General features: G+C 44.0%; 1 protein-coding gene across 2 annotated transcripts in view; it reads right to left on the bottom strand.

Annotated features, from left to right (window-relative positions):
- The window catches only part of ppp2r5d (protein phosphatase 2, regulatory subunit B', delta), a 184,799-nt gene that overhangs the window by 9,228 nt on the left and 148,336 nt on the right, over positions 1 to 27,235 (bottom strand). For both annotated transcript variants that reach the window (XR_013576687.1, XM_078542811.1), the window contains exons 11-14: positions 22,037 to 22,207; positions 21,458 to 21,585; positions 20,943 to 21,044; positions 4,558 to 4,630 (exon numbers count right to left, since the gene is read on the bottom strand). Coding sequence is in view for 1 of the 2 variants with exons in the window: in XM_078542811.1 (XP_078398937.1) it covers positions 4,558 to 4,630; positions 20,943 to 21,044; positions 21,458 to 21,585; positions 22,037 to 22,207 (474 nt within the window). In the remaining variant the exon portion in view is untranslated. The remainder of the gene's footprint in view (positions 1 to 4,557; positions 4,631 to 20,942; positions 21,045 to 21,457; positions 21,586 to 22,036; positions 22,208 to 27,235) is intronic.

The following is a 27,235-nucleotide window of genomic DNA, read 5'->3' as shown; positions in this document are numbered from 1 at the left end:
GTGACATTACAGGAAAGCCATGAGGTGATTGGTCGGTGAGTATTGCTACTGGGTTTCCCTTTCTCCAAAGTTAGGGACTGAGACTAAAGGGAGTAGCTGGTAAGTCTTATCTTTTTTTAAAAATAAGCTTTATTATATAGGGTTTATTAGTATTTGTACAAGTTTATTAATAGTAGTATTAACTACATAATCAATACTGCCACCTGCAGCTTAAGAGTATGCAGGGAGAAAGGGGATGGGTGACCCACCAGTTACAAAGGAACAGTTGATAGTACAGGAGTCTCCCGAGTGCATCCCACTCTCCAACCAGCATTCAATTCTTAACACGGAAGGGTGATGGTTCACCTGGAGAGTGCAGCCAGAGCCAAGTCCATGATACTACAGGTGGCTCAGCTGTACAGTGGCATACAAGGAAGACTGGAAGAGCAATAGTGATAGGAGATTCGATAGGTAAATAGATAGGTGTTTCTGTGGCTACAGGCGTGAATCCAGGATGGCGTGCTGCCTTCCTGGTGCCAGGGTCAAGGATGTTACTGAACGGCTTCACAGCGCCCCAGGGTGGGAGGGTCAACAACCAGCAGCCATGGTCCACATTGGTATGAACGACAGATAGAAAGAGAAATCTGGTCCTACAGTCAGAATTGAGGGAGATAGGTAGGGAACTAGTAAGCAGGATCTCAAAAGTAGTAATCTCCGAATACTCCCATACCATGCACAAGTGAGTATCAAAATAGGATGATAAGACAGATGAATGTGTGGCTGGAAAGATGATGCAGGAGGGAGGGCTTTAGGTTCTTGGGACAGATTCTGGGCTGAATGGATTGCACCAGAACAGAGCTGGACTGAGTTCCTTGCGGGACATTTTGCTAGTGCTATTGGGAAGGATTTAACCTAACTTGGCAGGGATGTGGAACCCAGGAGATAATATCAGAGAGGAATAGTATACTGGGAGATAGATAGCATAGAATAGGGAATAGTAAGTTAATAAGTGGGGTCAGAATAAGGGAGGAAGTAATAAAGACTAACTCAGGATAATAACTCAGGATTACTGCTTATGTACATGAATGCACGGAGTGCGGCAATTAAGATTGGTGAGTTAAGGTGCAGATTGCCATATGACGTTGTGGCTATAACAGAGCCCTGGCTCAAAAAAGGGCAGAACTGCGTGTTAAATATTTCTGGGTACAAGGTGTTCAGGAAAGATAGGAAAGGAAGAAAGGGGGAAAGCTGGTGGTATTAAGGAGAGCATTGCAGTGCTGGAAAGAATATCCCAGAGGAGTGAAGTACAGAATCTATTTGGCTTAAGCTAAGGAACAAAAAAGATAAAATTACATTGTTCTGTGTAGTCTACAGGCCACCAACTAGTGGGAAGGTTGTAAAAGAACAAATGTATAAGGAAATTACAGAGGTGGAATAATTATGAGCTAGTTATAATGGGGGCCTTTACTTACCTGAATATAGACAGGGATAGCAGTAGTTTAAAGGGCAGAGAGGGGCAAGAGTTCATAGCTTGTGTTCAGGAGAATTTTCTACAGCAGTATGTGTCCAGTCCAATGAGAAGGGAGGCACTCTAGACCTGGTTCTTGGGAACGAGGTCGGCCAAGTAGGCCAAGTGTCAGTCAGAGAACATTGAGGGGACACTGATCATTCTTTCATAAGATTTAGGCTGGCTATGAAAAAGGACGAAGAACAATCCAGAATGATTAACTGGGGGAAAGCCAACTTCAATGGGGTAAGAATGGATCTGGGCAGAAAAAATTGAGTCAAAGGTTGGCAGGAAAATCGGTAACTGAACAATGGGCTACTTTTAAAAAAGAGATAGTTCAGGCACTCAAGGTATATTCCCACAAAGTGATAAAGTAAGCAAACAAATCCAGAGCTCCCTGACTGACAAGAGAGATAGAGAAGGGGAAAAAGTCTGCTTTTGTCAGTTGGATAATTCAACGAAGAACCAGGCTGAATATAGAAGATTCAGAGAGGATGTGTAAAAGCAGAAAAGAGAAGCAAAGAAAGAGTATGAAGAGACTGGCAACTAACGTAAAAGGGATTTCCAAAGTCTGCTATAGGAATATAAATAGAAAAAGTGTGGTAAAAGGAGTAGCTGATTAGGGACCAAAAAGGGGACTTACACATGGGGCAGGATTTTCCGGTTGGTGAGCGGGGTTGGGGCCTGCTTGCCGACATGTAAAATGATGTGGGGTGACGTCAGGCGGAACTCCCGATGTCACCCCGCGTCATTTCAATTTTCAGGTCGGTGGGGGCTCAGCTGAATTAGCTGTGTGCCCGCTGACCTGTTGAGGCCATTGACAAACTCATTAACATCAATGATGAACCTGCCCGTCCAACCTTAAGGTTGACGGGCAGGCTGGGAGCCCTGGCGGGCTTCAGAGAAAGCATGAAACTTCAACCACGGGCGGGATGAGGTTTCATGTAGGTTTTTAAAAATTTAATAAAAGTTTAGCTAAAAGTGATGAACATGTCCCAAATCATGTGACAGTGTCACTTGAGCAGACATGTCAGGGAAATTTTATTTTTCCATTTTTATGTTTGGAGCCGATCTCCCTGAGGCAGCACTTAGCCTCAGGGAGATGAGTGCACTCTTTCGCGGCTCAGGGAATCTCACCACCCCCCCCCCAACTACAGGGAGCGTGGCGGACGTCACACCGGGTAGGCTTAATTGGCCCGCCCACGTAAAATGGTGATGCCCCCCCACAACCGGGGGCGCCGATCGGAGGCGTGCCTCCACGCGCCCGCTCCTGTACTTCCTTCTGCCCATGAAGACAGAGGGCATGGCTAAGGTATTAAATGAAAACTTAGCATGTCTTTAGCAAGGAAGATGACGTTACACAGGCGAAAAAGGAGGCAATTTAGACACTTGAAGGGTTTAGAATTGATAATGAGGAATTTTGTATAGGCTGTCTGTACTTAAAGTTGATAAATCACCAGGGCCAGATGAGATGTATCCAAGGATACTGAGGGAAGCAAGAATGGAAATTGCAGAGGCACTGGCCATAATTTTCCAGTCTTCCTTAACTTCAGGGGTGGTTCCAGAGGACCGGAGAATTACAAACATTATACCCTTGTTAAGGTTATGGGCCAAGTGCTGGTAAATGGGATTAGGTAGGTGGGTCAGGTGTTTCTCACGTGTCGGTGCAGACTCGATGGGCCGAAGGGCCTCTTCTGCACTGTGAGATTCTGTTAAGATAAGCCCAGCAACTACAGGCTAGTCAATTTAACTTTGATGGTGAGGAAACTTCTAGAAACAATAATTCGGGATAAAGTTAATAGTCACAAGGACAAAAGAGGGTTAATTAAGGAAAGCCAACATGAATTTCTCAAGGGAAAATTGTGTTTAACTAACAGGCTAGAGTTTTTTTACAGAGGTAACAGAGAGGGTTGATGAGGGTAATGCTCTTGATGTGGTGTACATGGACTTCCAGAAGGCATTTGGATACAGTACCGCACAACAGACTTGTGAGCAAAAGTTATAGCTCATGGAATTAAAGAGACAGCGGCAACATGGATATGAAATTGGCTGAATGACAAGAAACAGAGGGTAGTGGTTATTGGATGTTTCTCAGACTGGAGGAAGGTTTGTAGTGTAGTACTGCTGAAAAGAGAGGAATGCTGTGGAAGATTTTAGTCTTACACTCATCAGGACAGATGCAAGAATGATTGGTCGAGGCGTTGTCATGCAGAATACGCCAGAGGACTTTTGTTCCCCATGTTTTTGTTTACCTAAGGCGGGATATATCTGATTTAGAGAGAGTGCAACAAAGGGTTAGATCAATTACTGGGATGAGGGGAATGTGCAATGAGGAGACATTGAGTAGACTAGATCTATATTCCATAGAATTTAGAAGAATGTAATTTCTTATTGGCACATACATTTCTAAGGGGCTTGACTGCATCGATGTTGGGAGGATTTTTCCACTGATTGGGGAGTCTAGAACTAGGGGTTAGGGTCTCAGAACATGGGATCTGCCATCTAGACTGAGATGTGGAGAGATTTCTTCATTTAAAAGGTTGTGAATTTTTGGAATTCTCTACCCCAGAGAGCTGTGGATGTTCAGTCACCAAGCACACCCATTATCCCTGTCCTCGTTGAACTACACTGGTTCAGTTAAGCAACACCTCAATCTTAAAATACTCATCGTTTTCAAATCGTTCCATGGCCTCTCCCTATCAATATAACCTCCTGCAGCCTCCTAACCCTCAGAGATATCTACACTTATCTAATTCCCACCTCATGAGCATCCCAATTTAATTGGTCTACCACTGATGGCCATGCCTTTAGTTGCCTAGGTCCTAAACTCTTGAATTACCTCCATAAACCTCCTTGTCTCATGACTTAGGGGGGAGTGCGTGGAGTGGTGGGGGGCAGGGAGTAGGGAGGAGGAGGAGTGGGAAGGAGGTGAGGAATGGGGTAAGGAAGAGGGAGGAGGGGGTAAGGAAGAGGGAGGAGGGGGTAAGGAAGAGGGAGGAGGGGGTAAGGATGGGTGGGAGGGAGCAGGGACGGAGGATGGGATGGGGAGGTGGTGAATGATGTTTTGATACCTGAGGATTATGTTGAGCCAGATCCTCTATTTTTTGCCAGATCTCCTCACGCTCTTTAACTTTGAATTTCTCCCTGAAATACAAAAATAAACATTATTGCTGGGCTTTGTAACTCTCCTAAGAGCAAAGGTAGGAGATTCTGCAACTCACTGAGGCCAATAATATGTTTATTTTTTATTTTTAAAAGGACAATGTAACACTTATAGATTTAAACAGGTGTTAAAATTGCTACACTTTAACAACAATTTCCAAGCTTTTTGTCGCTCTGCTGTGCAGCCTTAGGCCACGTGTAAAGTTCAAGTCTGTGCTCATATTGTATCACTTTGATGCTGTCCACATTAGCAGATACCGGACTTCTAATTCTAATTAACGAGTCAACAGCAAGAATGGGCCTTTCCAAACCTCCAGGAGCAAAAAATTCAAATAGGACATGCCAAAGAATAAGCAATGCTTATGCCAGCCCTCTCCCTCTGGCCCTTGTGCCCCCTCCCCTTCTGGCTCCCATGGCACTTCCTGTGCCATGCCAGCCAGCAAAGCCCCTCCCCTTGCCCACGGCCCCTCCCGCGCCAGCCTTCACTGCTCACCCCGCTGCCCCTTCTGCTGCCGCGCGGGTCCCCTGCTGCCTCTCCTGTACCCACGACTTGATCGAATCCTTTAAGATGCTGAGGGGTCTTGACAGGGTGGATGTGGAGAGGATGTTTCCTCTTGTGGGAGAATCTAGAACTAGGGGGTCACTGTTTAAAACTTAAGGGTCACTCATTTAAGACAGAGATGAGGAGGAATTTCTTCTCTCAGAGGGTCGTGAGTCTTTGGAATTCTCTTCCTCAAAAGGCAGTGGAAGTAGAGTCCTTGAATATTTTTAAGACAGAGCTAGATAGATTCTTGATTAACAAGGCGGTGAAAGGTTATCGGGGTAGACGGGAATGTGGGGTTAAAGTTACAATCAGATCAGCTATGATCATTGAATGGCAGAGTAAGCTCGAGGGGCCGAGTGGCCAACTTCTGCTCCTAATTCATATGTTCATATGTAACATGCCCAGAAGGACATATTTAACAAGTTAAGAGTATCTTTTGTAATGGAGGAGTGCTGAACGGAACAGCCTCCCCTCTCTCCGCCCAGTCCCATGCATAGTGCTGGCTCCAAGACCAACTACATGTAGATCAGACAGGACATGTGTTGCCAAAAGCGATACTGCTAATTACAGAGGCCATGTAGAGATTCCGAAGGGTTATCCATCTGTGGTGCATTGGAGTTTAATCACAGTCTGGCACTGGGCAGAGTGCAAATGGCTACTGTAATGAGCCTGGAGAAAAGGTTACCCACGATAGCTGTGATCATCACTGTGTAAACTAGTGACTTTTTAGCCTCAGAGTTGTTGCATTCCCTATCTTGAACTCACATTGCAAGTATCCGAAACAGACTAGTAGGTGTTTAGATTACAGATAAATATGCACACAGAAAGCCATTCCATTCATCTTAACTCATCTATCCAGAAAGACCACTCATCATTGCATTCCCCACCCCACACACATGTTGCAGCATCCAAATTCCAGCTCCATCCCTCTGTGTAGAAACCGCACTCCCAACACGCACGCATACATACATAAATGGACCTGGACTCCACGGTACGGGGCAAAATTATGTAATTTGCTGATGACATGAATCTTTGATGTGCAGTAGTGAAAAAGATGGTAAATAAACTTCAAGAGGACATAGATATGCATCAGGTCAAACACAGGCAAGGAAACCTGCTGCTGATTACCACCTACTGCCACCCCCCCAACCCCCTCCCAAGCTTTTGAGTCAGTACTCCTCCATTTTGAACACCAATTGGAGGAAGCAGTGAGGGTGGCAAGGGCTCAGAATGTACTCTGGTGACTTCAATGTCCAACACCAAGAGTGGCTCGGTAGCACCACTATTGACCTAGCTGGCTGGGTCCTAAATGGCATAGCTGCTAGACTGGGCCTGCGGCAGGTGGGGGAACCAACAAGAGGGAAAAACATACTTGACCTCATCCTCACCAACCTGCCTGCTGCAGATGCATCTGTCCATGACAGCATCGGTAGGAGTGACCACCGCATAGTCATTGTGGAGATGAAGTCCCGCCTTCACATTGAAGATACCCTCCATTGTGTTGTGTGGCACTACCACCGTGCTAAATGAGATAGATTTCAAACAGGTCTAGCAACTCGACTGAGCAATCATGAGGTGCTGTGGGCCATCAGCAGCAGCAGAATTCTATTCGAACACAATCTGTAACCTCATGGCCCGGCATATTCCCCACTCTACCATTACCAACAAGCCAGGGGATCAACCTGGTTCAAAGAAGAGTGCAGGAGGGACATGCCAGGAACAGCACCAGGCATACCTAAAAATGAGGTATCAACCTGGTGAAGCTATAACACAGGATTACTTGTGTACCGAACAGCATAAGCAGCAAGTGCTAGACAGGGCTAAGCGATCCCACAACCAACAGATCAGATCTCAGCTCTGCAGTCCTACCACATCCAGTCGTGAATGGCGGTGGACAATTAAACAACTCACTGGAGGAGGAGGCTCCACCAATATCCCCATCCTCAATGATGGAGGAGCCCAGCACATCAGTGCAAAAGATAAGGCTGAAGCATTTGCTACAATCTTCTGTCAGAAGTGTCAAAGGATGATCCTTCGGAGGTCCCCAGCATCACAGATGCCAGTCTTCAGCCAATTTGATTCACTCCACGTGATATCAAGAAATAGCTGAAGGCACTGGATACTGCAAAGGCTATGGGCCCTGACAATATTCTAGCACAGTGCTGAAGACTTGTGCTCCAGAACATGTCGCACCCCTAGCCAACCTGTTCCAGTACAGTTACAACACTGGCATCTACCCGGCTATGTAGAAAATTGCCCAGGTATGTCCTGTACACAAGCAGGACAAATCCAACCTGGCCAATTACCGCCCCATCAGTCTACTCTCGATCATCAGTAAAGTAATGGAAGGGGCCATCAACAATGCTATCAAGCGGCACTAGCTTAGCAATAATCTGCTCACTGACGCCCAGTTTGGGTTCCGCCAGGGTGACTCAGCTCCTGACCTTATTACAGCCTTGGTTCAAACATGGACAAAAGAGCTGTAGTCCTGAGGTGAGGCGAGAATGACAGCCCTTGACATCAAGGCAGCATTTGGCAGAGTGTGGCATCAAGGAGCCCCAGCAAAACTGGAGTCAATGGGAATCAGGGGAAAACTCCCTGCTGGTTGCAGTCATGCCTAGCACAAAGGATGATGGTTGTGGTTGTTGAAGGTCAGTCATCTCAGCTCCAGGACATCACTGCAGGAGTTCCTCAGGGTAGTGTCCTCGGCCCAACCATCTTCAGCTGCTTCATCAATGATCTCTCTTCCATCATCAGGTCAGAAGTGGGGATTTTCGCCGATGATTACATGATGTTCATCACCATTCGCGGCTCCTCAGATACTGAAGCAATCCATGTCCAAATGCAGCAAGACTTGGACAACATCCAAGCTTGGGCTGACAAGTGGCAAGTAACATTCGTGCTACACAAGTGCCAGGCAATGACCATCTGCAACAAGAAAGAATCCAACCATCGCACTTTGATGTTCAATGGCATTACCATCACTGAATCCCACACTATCAACATACCATTGACCAGAAACTGAACTGGACTAGCCATATAAATACTGTGGCTACAAGGGCAGGTCAGAGGCTAGGAAATGCAACGAGTAACTCACCTCCTGACTCCCAAAGCCTGTCCACCATCGACAAGGCACTAGTCAGGAGTGTGATGGAATACTCCCCATTTGTCTGGATCAATGCAGCTCCCACAACACTCAAGAAGCTTGACACATCCAGGACAAAGCAGCCCGCTTGATTGGCACCACATCCACAAACATTCACTCCTTCCACCACCATCGCACAGTAGCAGCAGTGTGTACCATCTACAAGATGCATTGCAGGAATTCACCAAGGCTTCTTCAACAGCACCTTCCAAACCCACGACCACTACTATCTAGAAGGACAAGGGGCAGCAGATAGATGGTAACACCACCACCTGGAAGTTCCCCTCCAAGCCACTCACCATCCTCATTTGGAAATTTATCACCGTTCCTTCACTGTTGCTGGGTCAAAATCCTGGAATTCCCTCCCTAACAGCACTGTGAGTGTACCTACACCACTTGGACTGCAGCTGTTCAAGAAGGCAGCTCACCACCACCTTCTCAAGGGCAACTAGGGATGGGTAATAAATGCTGGCCCAGCCAGCGAAGCCCACATCCCGTGGGTGAATAAAAAAAAGTCTTCCAGAAAGATGACTCGTTCTTCCTAAGGGGTAGCAATGAGGATTTCATTGGGGCATAACATCATCATTGGAGTCAACAATGGTGGCATTTTGATTATGGCTGAGCTGTAGGTGAAGTGTCATCAGTCTTTCATTTATACTATTGGGGAGTTCTGACAGTGCATCTAAGATCCTATTCCGGATCCCTCTGTGGATTGTCACCTTGATTTGGTGGAGAGGTTTATGAACTTTGACGATCCTTTGAGCAATGCTTTTGCGAGCTCCTTGCTCCTGGTAGAGCCGTCCATGGAGTCCTCAAAAGCCAGAACAGTTGAAGGAAGATTGAGAGTCTCACTAGCTGCGAAGATGGGAGAAGGCTGCAGCGGCATGATGGTCCTGGTCATTGTGGTTCGACATATTTCTGACCAGCAACCTGTCAAGCTCATGGGCAATGACTCCACCCCACAGTCTCCGCATTAAACAAAGTCACGTGCAGGCTTCTACCAGGATCCTTTTGCAAAGTCCTGTGGCGATGGAAAATTGGCAATTGGGACAGGGCTATGAATCTGGGAATAACTAATCAAGAATCTGCACTGAGATGACAAATGCATGAAGTTCATTGGACACCATAGCTGGGACAGAGGATACCCTCTGCTCAACCCAAATGGGGAAGGGGCTAGAAATGGTGCCTTAAAAGTAGGTTGTCCCACTTTCTCCTGGCCGGGGAATGACACCCTGCAGGATCACCTTTGTGATCAAAGGAAGAAAACTTTAAATTTTACACACATACGAGCATATGAATCAGGAAGAGACCATTCGTGCCCTCGAGCCTGCTCTATTTGATAAGGTCATGGCTGATCTGATTGTGGCCTCAACTCTACTCTCCTGTCCACCTCATATAACCTTTCACTCCCTTGTCAATAAAGAATTTATCTAACTCAGCCTTAAAATATTCAATGACCCAGCCTCCACTGCTCTCTGGAGAAGAGAAATCCACAAACTAACAACCCATTGAGAGAAAAAATTCTCATCTCTGTCTTAATGGGAGATCCCTTATTTTTAAACTGTATCTCCTAGTTCTAGTCTCTCCCACAAGGAGAAACATTCTTTCAGCTTCCACCCTGTAAGTCCCCTCAGGGTCTTATATGTTTCAATAGGATCACCTCCCAATCTTTTAAATTCCAATGGATACAGGCCTACCCTGTTCAACCTTCCCTTCTAAGGTAACCCCTTCATCCCAGGAATGAGTCAAATGAAACTTCTCTGAACTGCTTTTAATATAATTGTATCCTTTCTTAAGTAAGGAGACCAAACTGTACACAGTACTCCAGATGTGGTCTCACCAACAACCTGTACAACTAGCAAAGCTTCCCTACTTTTATATTCCATTCCCCTTGCAATAAACTCCAACATTCCTATTGCTTTCTTAATTACTTGCTGTACCTGCAGACTAAATTTTTGTGATTCATATACCAAGACACCCAGATCCCTCTGTGCTGCAGAGCTCTGCAACTTTCTGCATTTAAACAATGTACTGATTTTCTATTCTTTCTGCCAAAGTGGACAACTTCACATTTTCCCACATTATACTCCATCGGCCAAATTTTTGTCTATTCACTTAACCTATCTATTCCTTTGCTGTCTCTTTGTATCTAACTCGCAACTTGCTTTCCTACCCATCCTTGTATCATCAGCAAATTTAACAAGCATAAATTTGCTCCCATCATTCAAGTTATTGATATAAATTGTAAGTAGTTGAGTTGGGGAGGCGGTGGCATAGTGGTATTATCATTGGACTAGTATTCCAGATACTCAGGGTAATGCCCTGGGGACCCAGGTTCGAATTAAACAGAAAAAGTTAGCATGCAGGTACAGCAAGTAATTAAGAAGGCAAATGGAATTTTGGCCTGTATTGCTAGGGTGTTAGAGTTTAAAAACAGGGAAGTCTTGTTACAACTGTACAGGGTATTGGTGAGGCTGCACCTGGAGTAGTGTACAGTTTTGGTCCCCGTATTTAAGAAAGGATATACTGGCATTGGAGGCAGTTCAAAAGAGATTCACTAGGCTGGTTCCTGGGATGAAGAGGTTGACTTATCAAGAACGGCCATACAGGTTAGGCCTTTATTCATTAGCGTTTAGAAGAATGAGGGGTGATCTTATTGAAACGTACAAGATTCTGAGGGGGCTTGACAGGGTAGATGTTGAGAAGATGTTTCCACTAGTGGGGGAAATCTCAAACTAGGGGACATAGTTACAGAATAAGGGGGCACTCATTTAAAACTGAGATGTGAAGGAATTTCTTCTCTCAGAGGGTAGTGAATATCTGGAATTCTCTACCCCAGAGAGCTGTGGAGGCTAGATCACTGAAAGTATTTAAAGAAGAGGCAGATAGATTTTTGAAATATGTTGAGTTGAGGGCTATGAGGAGTTGATGCCTGGGGCAGATCAGCCATGATCTTATTGAATGGCGGGGCAGGCTTGAGGGGCCGAATGGCCTACTCCTGCTCCTATTTCTTATATTCTTTTAAGACCCTAGTATGCAGGTCATCCGGTCCTGGGGACTTGTCAGGCTTTAGTTTTAACAGTTTTCTCCCTGGTGATTATAGCCCACCTTTTCACCTCTTGATTTCCAAGTATTTCTGGGATGTTTTTTGTGTCTTCTACAGTGAACACAAAATAGTTAGCCTCAGATGTAGTCACATGTAGGCCAAATCAGGTAAAGACAGCAGATTTCCTTCCCCAAAGGACAATTTTTTTTACCACCATCAGCATCAGATTTTTTATTAAATTCAAATTTCACCATCTGCCGTGGTGGGATTTGAACCTGGATCCCCAAAGCATTACCCTGGGTCTCTGGAATACCAGTCCAGTGACAATACCAATATGCCACCATCTCCCCTTACTTTATCTCTACTGTCCTACCCTTCAACCTAATTTCTCAGTTCACTTTAGCTAGCTCTGTCCTCATACCCTTGTAACTGCCTTTATTTAAGGTTTAAAATACTAGCCTCCACTCTTCTCACCCTCAAACTGAATGCAAAATTCAAATCATGTTATGATCACTGCCATCCAGAGGCTCCTTTACCATGAAGTCACTAATTAATCCTGTCTCACTGCACATTGCCAAGTCTAGAATAGCCTGCTCTCTGGTTGGCTCTATAACGTGCTGTTCTAAGAAACTGTCCAGACTACACGATGAACTCATCTTTCAGGCTACCTTTGCCAATCTAATTTGTCCAATTTATATGTAGATTAAAGTCATCCATGATTATTGTGGCACTTTTCCTACAATCCCCCATTATTTCTTCCTGCATACTCTGTCCTATAGTGTAGCTGCTGTCAGAGAGCATATAAACTACTCCCACCAGTGACTTCCTTCCTTTGCTTTTTCTATCTCTACCCAATTTTGCAACTTGGAATGTTGGAACATTCATGGATAATCTCAAGAGTGACCTTCTGGAAAGATCTGCAATCGCATCACGTGAGCTATCGAGACTCCAAATTTACATCACCGTCATCAGTGAGATCTGTCTTCTTAGGGAGGTGCAGCTGGAGAAACAAGCAAGGGGACGCATCTTCTACTGAAAGGAATGGCTGACACCGACCTGTGTATCCACAGTATACAAAAACCTATGCTAAACTATGCCTTCCTGAATCACTGCAATCCAATGTGATGTCGCTACATCCACAGAGCTGTTTTGGGCCCCGTATCTCAGGAAGGATGTGCTGGCCCTGGAGAGGGTCCAGAGGAATTTCACGAGAACAATCCCAGGAATGAAAGGCTTAACATATGAGGAACATTTGAGGACTCTGGGTCTAAACTCGATGGAGTTTAGAAGGATGAGGGGGGATCTGATTGAAACTTACAGAATACTGAAAGGCCTGGATAGAGTGGACTTGGGGAAGATGTTTCTGTTTCCATTAGTAGGAGAGACTAGGACCCAAGGGCACAGCCTCAGAGTAAAGGGAAGACCTTTTAGAACAGAGATGAGGAGAAACTTCTTTAGCCAGAGAGTGGTGAATCTATGGAATTCATTGCCACAGGAGGCTGTGGAGGCCAGGTCATTGAGTGTATTTAAGACTGAGATAGATAGGTTCTTGATTGGTAAGGGGATCAAAGGTTACGGGGAGAAGGCGGGAGAATGGGGTTGAGAAACTTATCAGCCATGATTGAATGGCGGAGCAGACTTGATGGGCCGAATGGCCTAATTTCTGCTCCTATGTCTTATGGTCTTATAGGGAGTTCCAGGATTTTGACCCAGCAACAGTGAAGGAACAGCAATATACTTCCAAGTATACAAAAGTGCCACAGTATACAAAAACGTATGCTAAATCTACGTAATCTCTGGTTTGGCCCAAGCTAGAGTATCATGTCCAACTCTGAGCAGTACACTTTAGGAAGGGCATAAAGGCTTTGGAGATGGTTTAGAATAAATGTTGTTCTCCTTTAGAGTAGAGAAGGCTAAGAGGAAATTTGATGGAGGCGTTTAAAATTATGAACGGTTTAGAAAGAGTAAGTAAAGATAAACCGTTTCCAACGGCTGAAGGATTGATTATGAGTGGGCACAGATTTGATGATTGGAAAAAATTAGAGTTGACATGAGGGAAAACTTTAATGCAACAACAGTTTAGGTTTTGAAATCCATAGCTGGATAAGAGTAGTGGATGCAGATTCAAAAGTGGCCTTCAAAGGGAAATGGGATAAATACTTGAGGGAGGAAAGCTGCACCCAGAAGGGGCCCACTGGATCGCTCTATTAAAGAGTCTCGATGGGGTGAGTGACCTCTTTCTGTGATGTACTATTCTGTGATTACGTGTGCTGACCAATCTGTGTGAAGAAACTCTGACATCACTCTACTAACCAATTCCAAATCCTACACTCAATTTCATCTGAATTTATTTGCTTAATTTAACTCATCAATACTGTTTACTATCGTACATCCCTCAATAGATCACTTCACAGGCGTCAAAATCCAGAGGGCAAATATTAAAGTTTTGTCAGTCTTTCCTCATAACTTAGATTTCTGACATTAGGCCTCCTCTCTATACAATACCAAGATGTGATCTAAGAAACTCACCATGCACTCACTGTGACCATGCCTGTATTCCATTCCTTTGGCTGTAGTCAAGTATTCATATCTCTTTGTTGATTGCTGCTTTTTCAAAAATGTATTTGTTCACGGGGTGTGGGTGTGGCTGGCTAGGCCAGCATTTATTGTCCATCCCTAATTGCCCTTGAGAAAGTGGTGCCTTCCTGAATCACTGCAATCCATGTGGTGTAGCTACATCCACAGTGCTGTTAGGAAGGGAGTTCCAGGATTTTGACCCAGCAACAGTGAAGGAACAGCGATATATTTCTAAGTCAGGATGGTAAGGGGCTTGGAGGAGAACTTCCAGGTGGTGGTGTTCCCATGCATCTTCTTCCCTTGTCCTTCTAATTGGTAGAGGTCGTGTGTTTGGACGGTGCTGTCAAAGGAGCCTTGGTGAGTTTCTGCAGTGCATCTTGTAGATGGTACACACTGCTGCTACTGTGCGTCATGGTGGAGGGAGTGAATGTTGAAGGTGGTGGATGGGGTGCCAATCAAGTGGGCTGGTTTGTGCTAGATTATATCGAGCTTCTTGAGTGTTGTTGGAGCTGCACTCGTCCAGACAAGTGGAGAATATTCCATCACACTCCTGACTTGAGTCTTGTAGATGGTGGACAGGCTTTGGGAAGTCAGGAAATGAGTTACTTGCTGCAGAATTACTAGCCTCTGACCTGCTCATGTAGCTACAGTATTTATATGGCTGGTTTCTGGTGAACAGTAACTGCTGGGACGTTGACGATGGGGGTTTAGCGATGATAATGCGACTGCATGTCAAGGGGAGATGGTTAGATTTCCCCCGATTCCTGTTGACTCCAGTTTTGCTAGGGCTCCTTGATGCCACACTTGGTCAAATGCTGCCTTGATGTCAAGTGCAGTCACTCTCACCTCACCTCTTGAGTTCATCTCGTTTATCCAACTTTGATTTAAGCCTGTAATGAGGTAAGGAGCTGACTGACCCTAGTGGAAACCAAGGTTTCAGTGTTCTGCAATGTTCAGACATGTTAAGCACTGAGCCCCACCAAGACCCTTGGATCTCTCAATGTTATTCCTAGTTCAATACCTTCCATGAGGACTTGCCTCACATTCTTCCTTTTCCTGTGGAGCACCTTACACCTGTCCATTTTAATTTTAATTTCCCCAGTCCTGATGAAGGATCCACACCTGAAACATTAACTTCGCTCCACAGATGCTGCCTGATATGTAAACTATTTACAGCATTTAAAGTATTTTGCTCTGAATTTAAATTTCAGCTGCATTTGTTTCATCAACTTGCACATTTTGTCCAATTTATTTTGTAGTTGACAAGCTGACTTACAATTCTATGCCATTCCTAAATATTAGACAAATTTTCACTGAGATTCTGAATCTAAGTCATCGATGCCAACTAGAAACAGTAGCAGTCACAGTACTGATCCCTAGGGGACCCCACCCTACACTGTCACAGCTTCTTGAATCAGTACTCCTCATCTCCTATCTTTCAGCCAGTTTCAGAGCTCCATGGTTTCAAAGCCCAACTAGTAGCCGTTCATTTGGAGCTTTATTGAACACTTTGAGTGTTTTATACCACACTGTAGGGACCCCCACAGTCCAATGAGATGACACATCCTCAAAGAAGTCAAGAAAGTTGGTTAGACTGGATTCTGATCTGATGTTATAACCATCTGTTTCCTGTGACAAAGAAGAAGGATTTAATCTCATGAGAGCTAAACAACTCTTGCAGAGTTTCCTTTCTTCCAAGATGGAATTCAAATTTTTCAACAGAAACAAAAGACATGGTTTCCCCATTGACTAAATCGGGAAAGACGCCTCCTTATGTTGTATTCAGCCACATGATCACTAGAAAGCTAATGGGATTAAAGGCTGACAAGTCCCCTGGACCTGATGGCCTGCATCCTAGGGGCGTAAAGGAAGTGGTTGCAGAGATAGAAAATCGTGTTTGACAAATTTATTAGAGCTCTTCAAGGATGTAACAAGCAGGGTGGATAAAGTGGAACCAGAAGATGCAGTGTGTTTGGATTTTCAACAGTGAACTTTTTACTTAGTTGTGTTGAAGAGTCATACGGACTCAAAACGTTAAGTGTGTTCCTCTCCGCAGATGTTGCCAGACCTGCTGAGTTTTTCCAGGTATTTTTATTTTTGTTTTGGATTTCCAGCATCTGCAGTTTTTTACTTTTATTTTTGCATAGGCTGGAGTTGTTTTCTTTGGAACAGAGGAAGCTGAGGGGAGACCTAACTGAAGTGTATAAAATAATGAGGGGTCTAGATAGATTGGATAGGAACGTCTTTAGTTGAGGATCTATAAAATAAAGGGTGGCATGAATTTAGATGGGAGGTTTAGAGGGGATTTGAGACAAAATTGTTTCACCCAGAGGGTGGTGGGAATCTGGAACTTGCTGCCTGAAAGGGTGGTAGAAGCAGAAAACGTCATGACATTTAAAAAATACTTGAATATGTACTCGAGGTGCCACAACCTACAAGGTTATTGATCAAGAGTAAGAAAAGAGATTAGGCTGGATGGCCACTTGTTGACCAGCAGGGACACGATGGGCCAAATGGCCTTTTCCCATACTATAGGCTCTATGATCTTTTTAAATGGTGGTGCAGGCTCAATGGGCCGAATGGCTTACTCCTGCTCCTTTTTCTTATGGTCCAATGTCCTTATGTCATCCTTTATTATCAGGGCTACCCTCTACTCCTTTCCCATTCTGCCTGCCTTTTCAAAATGTTGTGTACCCTGGAATATTTATTTCCCAACCTTGGTCACCTTGTATCCATGTGCAATGAGAAGGGGTTAATTAATAATCTTGTTGCAAGGGGTCCTTTAGGGAACAGTGACCATAACATGACAGAATTCTTCATTAGGGTGGAAAGTGAAGTAGTCCAATCTGAAAGTAGGGTCCTAAATCAAAACAAAGGAAACTACGAAAGTATGAGGCGCGAGTTGGCTAAGATAGATTGAGGAACTTCATTAAAAGGCATGACAGTGGTTAGGCAATGGATAATATTTAAGGAACAAATGTATGCATTGAAACAATTATACATTCCTTTCTGGCATGAAAACACAGCAGAAAAAGCAGTCCAACAATGGCTAACAAAAGAAATTAAAGATAGTATTAGATCCAAAGAGGAGTCATATAAAGTTGCTAGAAAAAGTAGCAAGCCCGAGGATTGGGAGCAGTTTAGAATTCAGCAAAGGAGGGCCAAGAGACTGGTTAAGAGGGGAAAAATATAGTATGAGAGTAAACTTACAAGGAACATAAAAGCAGACTGTAAAAGCTTCTATAAGTATGTAAAAAAGGAAAACATTAGTGAAGACAAATATACGTCCCTTACAGTCCAAAACAGGAGAATTTATAATAGAAAACAAGGATATGACACAGCAATTAAACAGCTACTTTAGTTCTGTCTTCATGGAGGAAAATTCAAACAACTTCCCAGAAATGCTAGGGAACCAAGGCTCCAGTGAGAAGGAGGAATTGAAGGAACTTACTATTACTAAAACAATAGTGTTGGAGAAATTAACGGGACTGAAAGTCAATAAATCCCCAGGGCCTGATAATCTACATCCCAGGGTAGTAAAAGAGGTGGCCGTGGAAATAGTGGCTGCATTGGTTGTCATCTTCCAAAATTCTGTAGATTCTGGAACAGTCCTGGCAGATTGGAGGGTGGCAAATGTAGCCCCACTGTTTAAAAAAGGAGGAAGGGAGAAACAGCGAATTACAGACCAGTTAGCCTAACATCAGTAGTATGGAAAATGCTGGAGTCTATTCTAAAGGATGTGATAAAGGACACTTAGAAAATATCAATGGGATTAGACAAAGTCAACACGGATTTATGAAAGGGAAATCATGTTTGACAAAGCTACTGGAGCTTTTTTGAGGACATAACAAGCAGAATAGATAAGGGAGAACCACTATGCCACCGCCTCCCTCATTTGAATTTTCAGAAAGCTTCTGATAAAATCCCACATAAGAGGTTAGTGTGTAAAATTAAAGCACGTGGATTGGAGTTAATATATTGGCATGGATTGAGAATTGGTTAGCAGACAGCAAAGAGGGTAGGAATAAACAGGTCTTTTTCAGGGTGGCAGGCAGTGACTAGTCGGGTACAGCAGGGATCAGTGCTTGGGCCACAGCTATTCACAATATATATCAATGATTTGGGTGAGGGAACCAAAGGTAATGTTTCCAAGTTTGCTGATGATACAGAACTTGGTGGGAATGTGGGTGTGGAAGGAGGGTGTTAAGAGGTTTCAAGGCGATATAGATAGTTTGAGTGATTTTTGTTTTATTCATTCATATGGGCGTTGCTGGCTAGACCAATATTTATTGTCCATCCCTAACTGCCCTTGTTCAGGGGGCTTTAAGAGTCAACCACACTGTTGTGGGTCTGCAGTCACACGTAGGCCAGACCAGGTAAGGACGGCAGATTTCCTTCCATAAAGGACCAGGTAGGTTTTTACAACAATCGACAGTGGTTTCATGGTCATCATCAGGCTTTTAATTCCAGATTTTTATTGAATTCAAATTTCACCATCTACCATGGTGGGATTCGAGCCCAGGTCCCCAGAGCACTACCCCGGGTCTCTGGAATGCTAGTCCAGTGACAATACCATTATGCCACTGCCTCCCTCAAATACATGGCACATGCAGTATAATGTGGACAAGTGTGAAGTTATCCACTTTGGTAGGAAAAACGGAATGGCAGAGCATTATTTAAATGGTAATAGACTGGGAAATTTTATGTACAAAGGGGCCTGGGTATCCTTGTACACCAATCACTGAAAGCAAGCATGCAGGTGCAGCAAGCAGTTAAGAAGGCAAATGGTATGTTGGCCTTTATTGCAAGAGGACTTGAGTACAGAAGCAAGGATGTCCTACTGGAGCTATACAGGGCCGTGGTGAGACCACATCTGGAGTATTGTGTGCAGTTTTGGTCTCCTTACCTAAGAAAGGATATACTTGCCACAGAGGGAGTGCAGCGAAGGTTCACCAGACCAGGGATGGCAGGATTATCCTGAGGAGAGACTGGGCCGACTAAGCCTATATTCACTGGAGTTTAGAAGAATGAGAGGGGAATTCATTGAAACGTATAAAATTCTGACAGGGCCGGACAGACGATGCAGGGATGATATGGCTGGGGTCTAGAACAAGGGGGTCACAGTCTCAGGATCCAGGGTGGGCCATTTAGGACTGAGATGAGGAGAAGCTCATTCACTCAGAGGGTGGTGAACCTGTGGAATTCTCTACCACAGAAGGCTGTAGGGTTCTGTGGGGGTCAAGTCACTGAATATATTTAAGGAGGAAATAGATAGATGTCTAGAGTCTAAAGGTGTCAAGGGGTCTGGAGAGAGAGCGGGAGTATGGCATTGAGGTAGAGGATCAGCCATGATCATACTGAGTGACAGAGTAGGCTCGAAGAGCCGACTGACCTACTCCTGCTCCTATTTTCTATGTTTCTACGTCTTTGTAATGGTGATTAGATCTAAACCATTTACATAAGAACATAAGAAATGGGAGCATTCGGCCCCTCAAGCCTGTCCCGCCATTCAATAAGATCATGACTGATCTGCCCCAGGCCTCAACTCCTCTTTCGTGCCAGCACTTCATAGCCCTTAACTTCCTAATATTTTAAAAATCTATCTGCCCCCTCTTAAAATAGTTTCAGTGATCTAACCTCCACAGCTCTCTGGGGTAGAGAATTCCAGACATTCACTACCCTCAGAGAAGAAACTCCTTTGCATCTTAGTTTTAAATGAGTGCCCCCTTATTCTGTAACTATGTCCCCTAGTTCGAGATTCCCCCACTAGTGGAAACATCTTCTCAACATCTACCCCGTCAAGCCCCTTCAGAATCTTGTATGTTTCAATAAGATCACCCCTCATTCTTCTAAACTCTAATGAATAAAGGCTAACCTGTTTAGCCGTTCTTGATAAGTCAACCCATTCATCCCAAGAACCAGCCTAGTGAATCTCTTTTGAATTGCCTCCAATGCCAGTATATCCTTTCTTAAATACGGGGGCCCAAAACTGAACATAGTATTCCAAGTGCAGCCTCACCAACATCCTGTACAGTTGTAACTAGACTTCCCTATTTTTAAACTCCAACCCCCTAACATTACAGACCAAAATTCCATTTGCCTTCTTAATTACTAGCTGCACCCGCATGCTAACCTTCTGTGTTTCATGCACAAGAACATCCAGATCCCTCTGTGCTGCACTTTTTTGGAGTGTCTCTCCATTTAAATAATAGTTTGCCTTTTGATTCTTCCTACCAAAGTGCATGACCTCACACTCCATCTGCCAAATTTTTGACCACTCACTTAACCTATCTATATCCCCTTGCAGATTCCTTATGTCCTCATCATAACATGCCCTCCCACTGATTTTTGTACCATCAGCAAATTTGGATACATTAGATTCATTTCTTTTGTGCCAATAGCTCATCGTTTCATTGTGGATGCTTCCTGCATTCCAATAAAGAGCCTTTAATTTCATTTTTCTTAAACTACTGTTCCCTCCTTGGACCCTACTCTGATGCACTATTACTGTTAAACTCTCTGTCCCTTCCTGTCCCACTCAACATTGATATACTTTTGTATTGCCTCAACTTTATCTTTAAATTTCTAAATCTCCTTGCACCCGAACATTCCTTCCCCTCTGTTAGGTTAAAGCCAACTTTCCCTACACTGACCATATATGCTGGTGTACTCTTTATGTTTTTACGCTCTGTCGTTTCCTGTCACACCCTGGATACCATTACCCATATTGCTGCCATGTACTCATGCCTTCCCGTTTCTCTCCAACTTTCCAAATCTTCTAAAACGTGATCATCCCTCCCCCGACTATTTAGTTTAAAGCCCTCTGTACAGCCCTGCTTATACAACTTGGCAGGACACTGATCCCAGTGAAGTTCAGGTGAAGACTGTCCTAACAGTACAGCTCCCTTTATCCCCAGTGCAGTGGAAATCCCTTCCTGTCTCCTGCACAATATCCCCTTTAAATCCAATGAATTTTTCTTACTTCTGTTTCTCTGCTTTGTACTGCTGAGTGCAATCATCAAACAACTTCTGATTCATCTCCATAAATAGCTTCAATGCATTGTAAATCAATCCATGGATTGTCCTGAACAGAGATAAGACATTTTAACATTAGGAGAGCTTGCTGCAGATTTAATACAATTCAGTTCTTTTCAATGTACATTAATCTACATTTCACAAAGATTCTAACATTTACTAAGGATAAGACACTCACTTCACTATTTACCAGGATACCAGAGGAAATAACAATCAGCTATTGCACTCAATTACTAAATCTCCAAAAATCCTCAGAAGCCTGAACTAACATGAGTTCAGAAATGAAAACTGAAGGATTAGAGCACCAGTTTCTCTTTCCCCCAAAGCAATACCCTCCTCGACCCTGACTCTCTTCAGGCTGTGTACCATGACTAAGTCAGGTGTCACGAATGACTTCCAATTTTATCCCACACATGAAACCATACAACCTGCTGCAAAACGGGTAAATTAAGACTGACTTACTTGTTCCAGTGACTTTTAGAGTTTTTGTAAAGTGCAGGGAACATTATAGGGAGAATCCTGGCAGCATTATCACTGATCAAACTCATGATATACTCATTGTTCCAATAATACAAAGCTCGCTCTGCCACCTGAAACAAGACAACCAACATCAATCTAATAAAATAACTTACTTCACAAACATTTATTACACAGTGCACCACATACAGGGCTTCCCTCAAAAAGTGGCGGGTTACTGCAACTTCTTAATCAAGCCTTTTAGCCAAACAAAGGTCAAGCAATGGGGAAGGATAAAGATAGGGGCATGGATCAAACTAACAATCACCACACACTGTGCTCTGGATCACAGCCATACTCTCCTGTGAAGGGTAGAAGTGAAGGGTTACAGAATCATAACTGCACACATGAGCACTTATCAGTGCCTATTTTCATAGCACCAATGGAAAGGACCCTTGATCTGGCAGAAGTGTGAGGAGAAAAGGAGCATACAAGAAATCCAATAGCAGCAAGGAAAACAAAGGTGGCCACTTCACCAGGAAGGAAATTCCAGAGTAAAAGAGTTTCTGGGAATGCTGGGGTTACCTGAAAGTGCGGACTGGAAACACATTTAGCGAGTTGTCGGAAAAGTGGCTCCATTACTTTCACAAATTCTGAGGGTTCGATGACGTCGAGAATTTCTTCCAGTTCGTTCAGAAACATCACTTCCTTTGGACTGTGTGTTTTCGGCCAGAACTTGAGCAAACCTACGATCACCTGGGTTAGAAATAAGGCAGATAAGAGCCATCTTTGCATATTAGAAATAACAGACTAGAAACGTTGGATAGGAATGCGTACAGGAAATATACAGCAGTTGGTTCTGGAACAGGATTATGCACTGGGTGGTACAGCAGTACTGTGCCAGAACATCCCTTCAACATCCCTCTCCCCTATAAATTTCTGGCAGTTTGTTTTTATTCTTCTATGTAATGTCATGCATTTGAGTGGAATTTTTTCTGAATGTATATTGATTGGAGAGAATTTATTTTTAAAAATGATTCATCTGACTCTGAAGTGAGTCATGGTGATAACATGGAGAGAAGCAGGACATTCCTGCTTAATCAGACATATAATAGTAACTGGAAAAACTCAGCAGGTCTGGCAGCATCGGTGGAGAAGAAATCAGTTAACGTTTCGAGCCTTCACGGCCCTTCGGCAGAACTGAAGCATAGTTAGGAGAGGGGTGAAATATAAGCTGGTTTAAGGTGGGGGGGCGGGGGGGAGAGAGAAGTTGAGAGTGTGGTGATTGTGGAGATAAGCAAGGCAGTGATAGGAGCAGATAATCAAAAGATGTCACAGACAAAAGGATCAAAGAGGTGTTGAAGGTGGTGATATTTGTCTAAGAAAAGTGCTAATTAAGAATGGAAGACAGGACACTCAAAGTACAGCTCTAGTGGGGGTGGGGTGGAAAGACTAACAAGGTTTTAGTTTTAGATTTAAAAATAATGGAAATAGGTGGGGAAAGAAGAATCCATATAAATTATTATCTCTCCCCCCCCGCCCACCTTAAACCAGCTTATATTTCATCCCTCTCCTAACTATACTTCGGTTCTGCCGAAGGGCCGTGAAGGCTCGAAACGTTAACTGATTTCTTCTCCACCGATGCTGCCAGACCTGCTGAATTTTTCCAGGTAATTCTGTTTTTGTTTTGGATTTCCAGCATCCGCAGTAACTTTTAGCTTTTTGTTTTTATATAATAGTAACTGCTAGTTCAGGAAAAAAATAATTCAACAGGGTGATTTCAAAAAGTGAAAATATATATTCTACTACAAAAACATAACTACTTGGAAAAACACAGCAGGTCTGGCAGCATCTGTGGAGAGGAGCACAGTTAACGTTTCGAGTCCGCGTGACTCTTCAACAGAACTAAGTAAAAATAGAAGAGAGGTGAAATATAAGCTGGTTTTAGGGGGGGGTGGGACAAGAAGAGCTGGATAGAGGGCCAGTGATAAATGGAGATAACCAAAAGATGTCACAGACAAAAGGACAAAGAGGTGTTGAAGGTGGTGATATTATCTAAAGGAATGTGCTAATTAAGGGTAGAGGTTAAGGTTCCTACCCTTAATTAGCACATTCCTTTAGATAATATCACCACCTTCAACACCTCTTTGTCCTTTTGTCTGTGACATCTTTTGGTTATCTCCACCTATCACTGGCCCTCTATCCAGCTCTTCTTGTCTCACCCCCCCCCTTAAACCAGCTTATATTTCACCCCTTTTCTATTTTTACTTAGTTCTGTTGAAGAGTCATGCGGACTCGAAACGTTAACTGTGTTCCTCTCCACAGATGCTGCCAGACCTGCTGAGTTTTTCCAGGTATTCTTGTTTTTGTTCTGGATTTCCAGCATCTGCAGTTTTTTGCTTTTATCTATATATTCTACTAAATTTGTAACCAAAACCAGAAGGAAGTTATGTATCTCACAGTCAGAGCTATATCACCAGACATCCACAATTCTGAAGGAGATAGCTGAAGAGATAGTGGAGGCATTAGTGGTGATCTTTCAGGAATCACTGGAGTCAGGGAGGGTCCCAGAGGACTGGAAAATCGCTAATGTAACCTCCCTGTTTAAGAAGGGAGTGAGGCAAAAGATGGGAAATTACAGGCCGATTAGCCTGACCTCGGTCGTTGGTAAGATTTTAGAGTCCATTATTAAGGATGAGATTTCAGAATACTTGGGAAGTGCTTGGTAAAATTGGGCAAAGTCAGCATGGTTTCATCAAGGGGAGGTCATGCCTGACAAATCTGTTAGAATTCTTTGAGGAGGTAATGAGTAGGTTAGACAAAGGAGAGCCAATGGATGTTATCTACTTGGACTTCCAGAAGGCCTTTGACAAGGTACCACATAGGAGGCTGCTCAGTAAGATAAGAGCCCATGGTGTTAGAGGCAAGGTACTAGCATGGATAGAAGATTGGCCGTCTGGCAGGAGGCAGAGAGTGGGGATAAGGGGGTCCTTCTCAGGATGGCGGCCGGTGACCAGTGGAGTTTCGCAGGGGTGTGTGTTGGGACCACAACTTTTCACTTTATACATTAATGATCTAGATGAAGGAATTGAGGGCATCCTGGCTAAGTTTGCAGATGATACAAAGATAGATGGAGGGACAGGTAGTATTGAGGAGGCGGGGAGGCTGCAGAAGGATTTGGACAGGTTAGGAGAATGGGCAAAGAAGTGGCAGATGGAATACAACGTGGGGAAGTGTGAGGTCAAGCACTTTGGTAGGAAGTATTCTCTTAAGGTTAACTTGCAGGGTGAGTTGGTAGTTAGGAAGGCAAATGCAATGCTGGCATTTGTTTCGAGAGGACTAGAATATAAAAGCAGGGATGTGCTGCTGAGGCTTTATAAGGCTCTGGTCAGACCACATTTAGAATATTTTGAGCAATTTTGGGCCCCGTATCTCAGGAAGGATGTTCTGGCCTTGGAGAGGGTCCAGAGGAGGTTCACGAGAATGATCCCAGGAATGAAAGGCTTAACATAGGAGGAACGTTTGAGGACTCTGGGTCTATACTCGATGGAGTTTAGAGGGATGAGGGGGGGATCTGATTGAAACTTACAGAATACTGAAAGGCCTGGATAGAGTGGACGTGGGGAAGATGTTTCCATTAGAGAGACTAGGACCCGAGGGCACAGCCTCAGAGTAAAGGGAAGACCTTTTATAACAGAGATGAGGAGAAACTTCTTTAGCCAGAGTGGTGAATCTATGGAATTCATTGCCACAGAAGGCTGTGGAGGCCAGGTCATTGAGTGTATTTAAGACCAAGGTAGATAGGTTCTTGATTGGTAAGAGGATCAAAGGTTACGGGGAGAAGGCGGGAGAATGGGGTTGAGAAACTTATCAGCCAGTGGCGGAGCAGACTTGATGGGCCGAATGGCCTAATTTCTGCTCCTATGTCTTATGGTCTAATCAGTAATCACCCTCCATCGGTCAGAACTATATCTCAGGCACCCATTAGTGACCACTAGTCAGATCTGTATCAACACGACGCAGTTGGCACCCCCTTCACAGTTTGATGATTAAAAGTCAATTTCCCCCATACCTCTTGAAGCACCCGAAGCCCCCAAAAAGGTGGATTCTGGAAGTACCTTTAACAACAACAGAATTAAAGCTGTGAAATGAGAAGAATCATCTCTCCGCTCACCAGATCCACATTTAGCCTAGGCTTCTGCATTAATAACTAGGCTGGGATACGGTGGAGATGCTCATGAAAATAATGTTATGGGGGATACAGAGAGAAAATTGTAAAAAATTTCTTTCAGCTGCCAGCAAAACGCCAAAGTCTTTTTGAGGGAAGCAAAATGAAGAAACAGGTCAATTTAGATCTGAATGTGCAAGACAAGGTCACACTGTATCGGGACAGGAGTGAAAAATATTTAACAACAAAGTTTAAAAAGGCGCGGAGAGACTTCAGTTTGAAAAGGACGCAGAAAGTGGTGGAGACTTCAGTTTAAAAAGAGCACGGACAGTGGGAGTGACGTCAGTTTAACTTCAGGAGAGAGAGGGGGCAGTTCTGGACCTAATATTTGGAAATGAGCCCGGGCAGATGGAAGGTGTATCAGTAGGGAGGTATTTTAGAGAAAGTGACCATAACTCAGTTAAATTTAGGATAGTTATGGAGAAGGATAAGGTTGGGCCGGAAATAAAAGTTTTAAACTGAGAGAAGGCTAATTTTACTAAGATGAGATACGTTTTGGGCCAAGTGGACTGGGAGCAGCTACGTGCAGATAAAACTGTGTCAGAGCAGTGGGAGGCATTCAACGAGGAAACAGCGACAGTTCAGGGCAAATATGTTCCTATAAAGACAAAGGGGGGACCAAGTCCGGAGAACCCTGGATGTCAAGGTTAGGATTAAGAAAAAAAAAGAGAAGCTTGTTGCAGATACCATGGGAATAATAAGGCAGAGTCCCTGGAGGAGTATAAAAAGTGCAGGAGGGAGCTTAAAAGAAAATTAGGAAAGCTAAGAGAGTGCGTGAGAAAGCATTGGTGGGTAGAATAAAGGAAAACCCAAAGGAGTTTTTTAAATATATAAAAAACAACAGAAGAAATAGGGAAAGAGTAGGGCCAATTAGGGACCATAGAGGTAATGTGTGCGTGGACCCAGAAGACATGGGTACAGTTCTCAATGAATACTTTGCGCTGGTCTTCACAAAGGTTAAGGACAATGCAGGTATAGACATCAGGGTGGAGGACTGTGAAATATTACAGGAAATTAACATAGAGAGAGAGGAGGTACTCATGGGTTTAGTGGCCTTAAAAGTGGATAAATCCACAGGCCCGGATAAGATGTATCCCAGGCTGTTCAGGGAGGCAAGGGAAGAGATATTAGGTGCCCTGGCAGTAATTTTCAAATCCTCTCTGGCCACAGGTGAGGTGCCAGAGAATTGGAGGGCTGCTAACGTTGTCACATTATTTAAAAAAGGAGGAAGGGATAGACCAGGAAATTACAGGCCAGTCAGTCTAACCTTGGTGGTGGGGAAGCTACTAGAAAGAATTCTGAGGGGCAGAACATATCTGCACTTGGTGAGATACCAATTAATCAGGGACAGTCAGCACGGATTTGTTAAGGGAAGGTCGTGTTTGACAAATCTGATCGAGTTTTTTGAGAAGGTAACCAGGAGTGTTGATGAGTGTTCCTCAAGTGCTAAGGAACGCAAGCTCCAACAACTCATCGACTCCAACCCCCACCCACCTTAAACCAATTTATATTTCTCCCTTGTTGAAACTATGCTTCAGTTCTGCTGAAGGGCCATG

Source organism: Cetorhinus maximus, chromosome 5, assembly GCF_964194155.1.
Source record: "Cetorhinus maximus chromosome 5, sCetMax3.hap1.1, whole genome shotgun sequence".
NCBI classification, from domain to species: Eukaryota; Metazoa; Chordata; class Chondrichthyes; order Lamniformes; family Cetorhinidae; genus Cetorhinus; species Cetorhinus maximus.
Note: the sequence above shows the minus strand (reverse complement) of the source record. Positions and strands in the feature narration are given on the sequence as shown.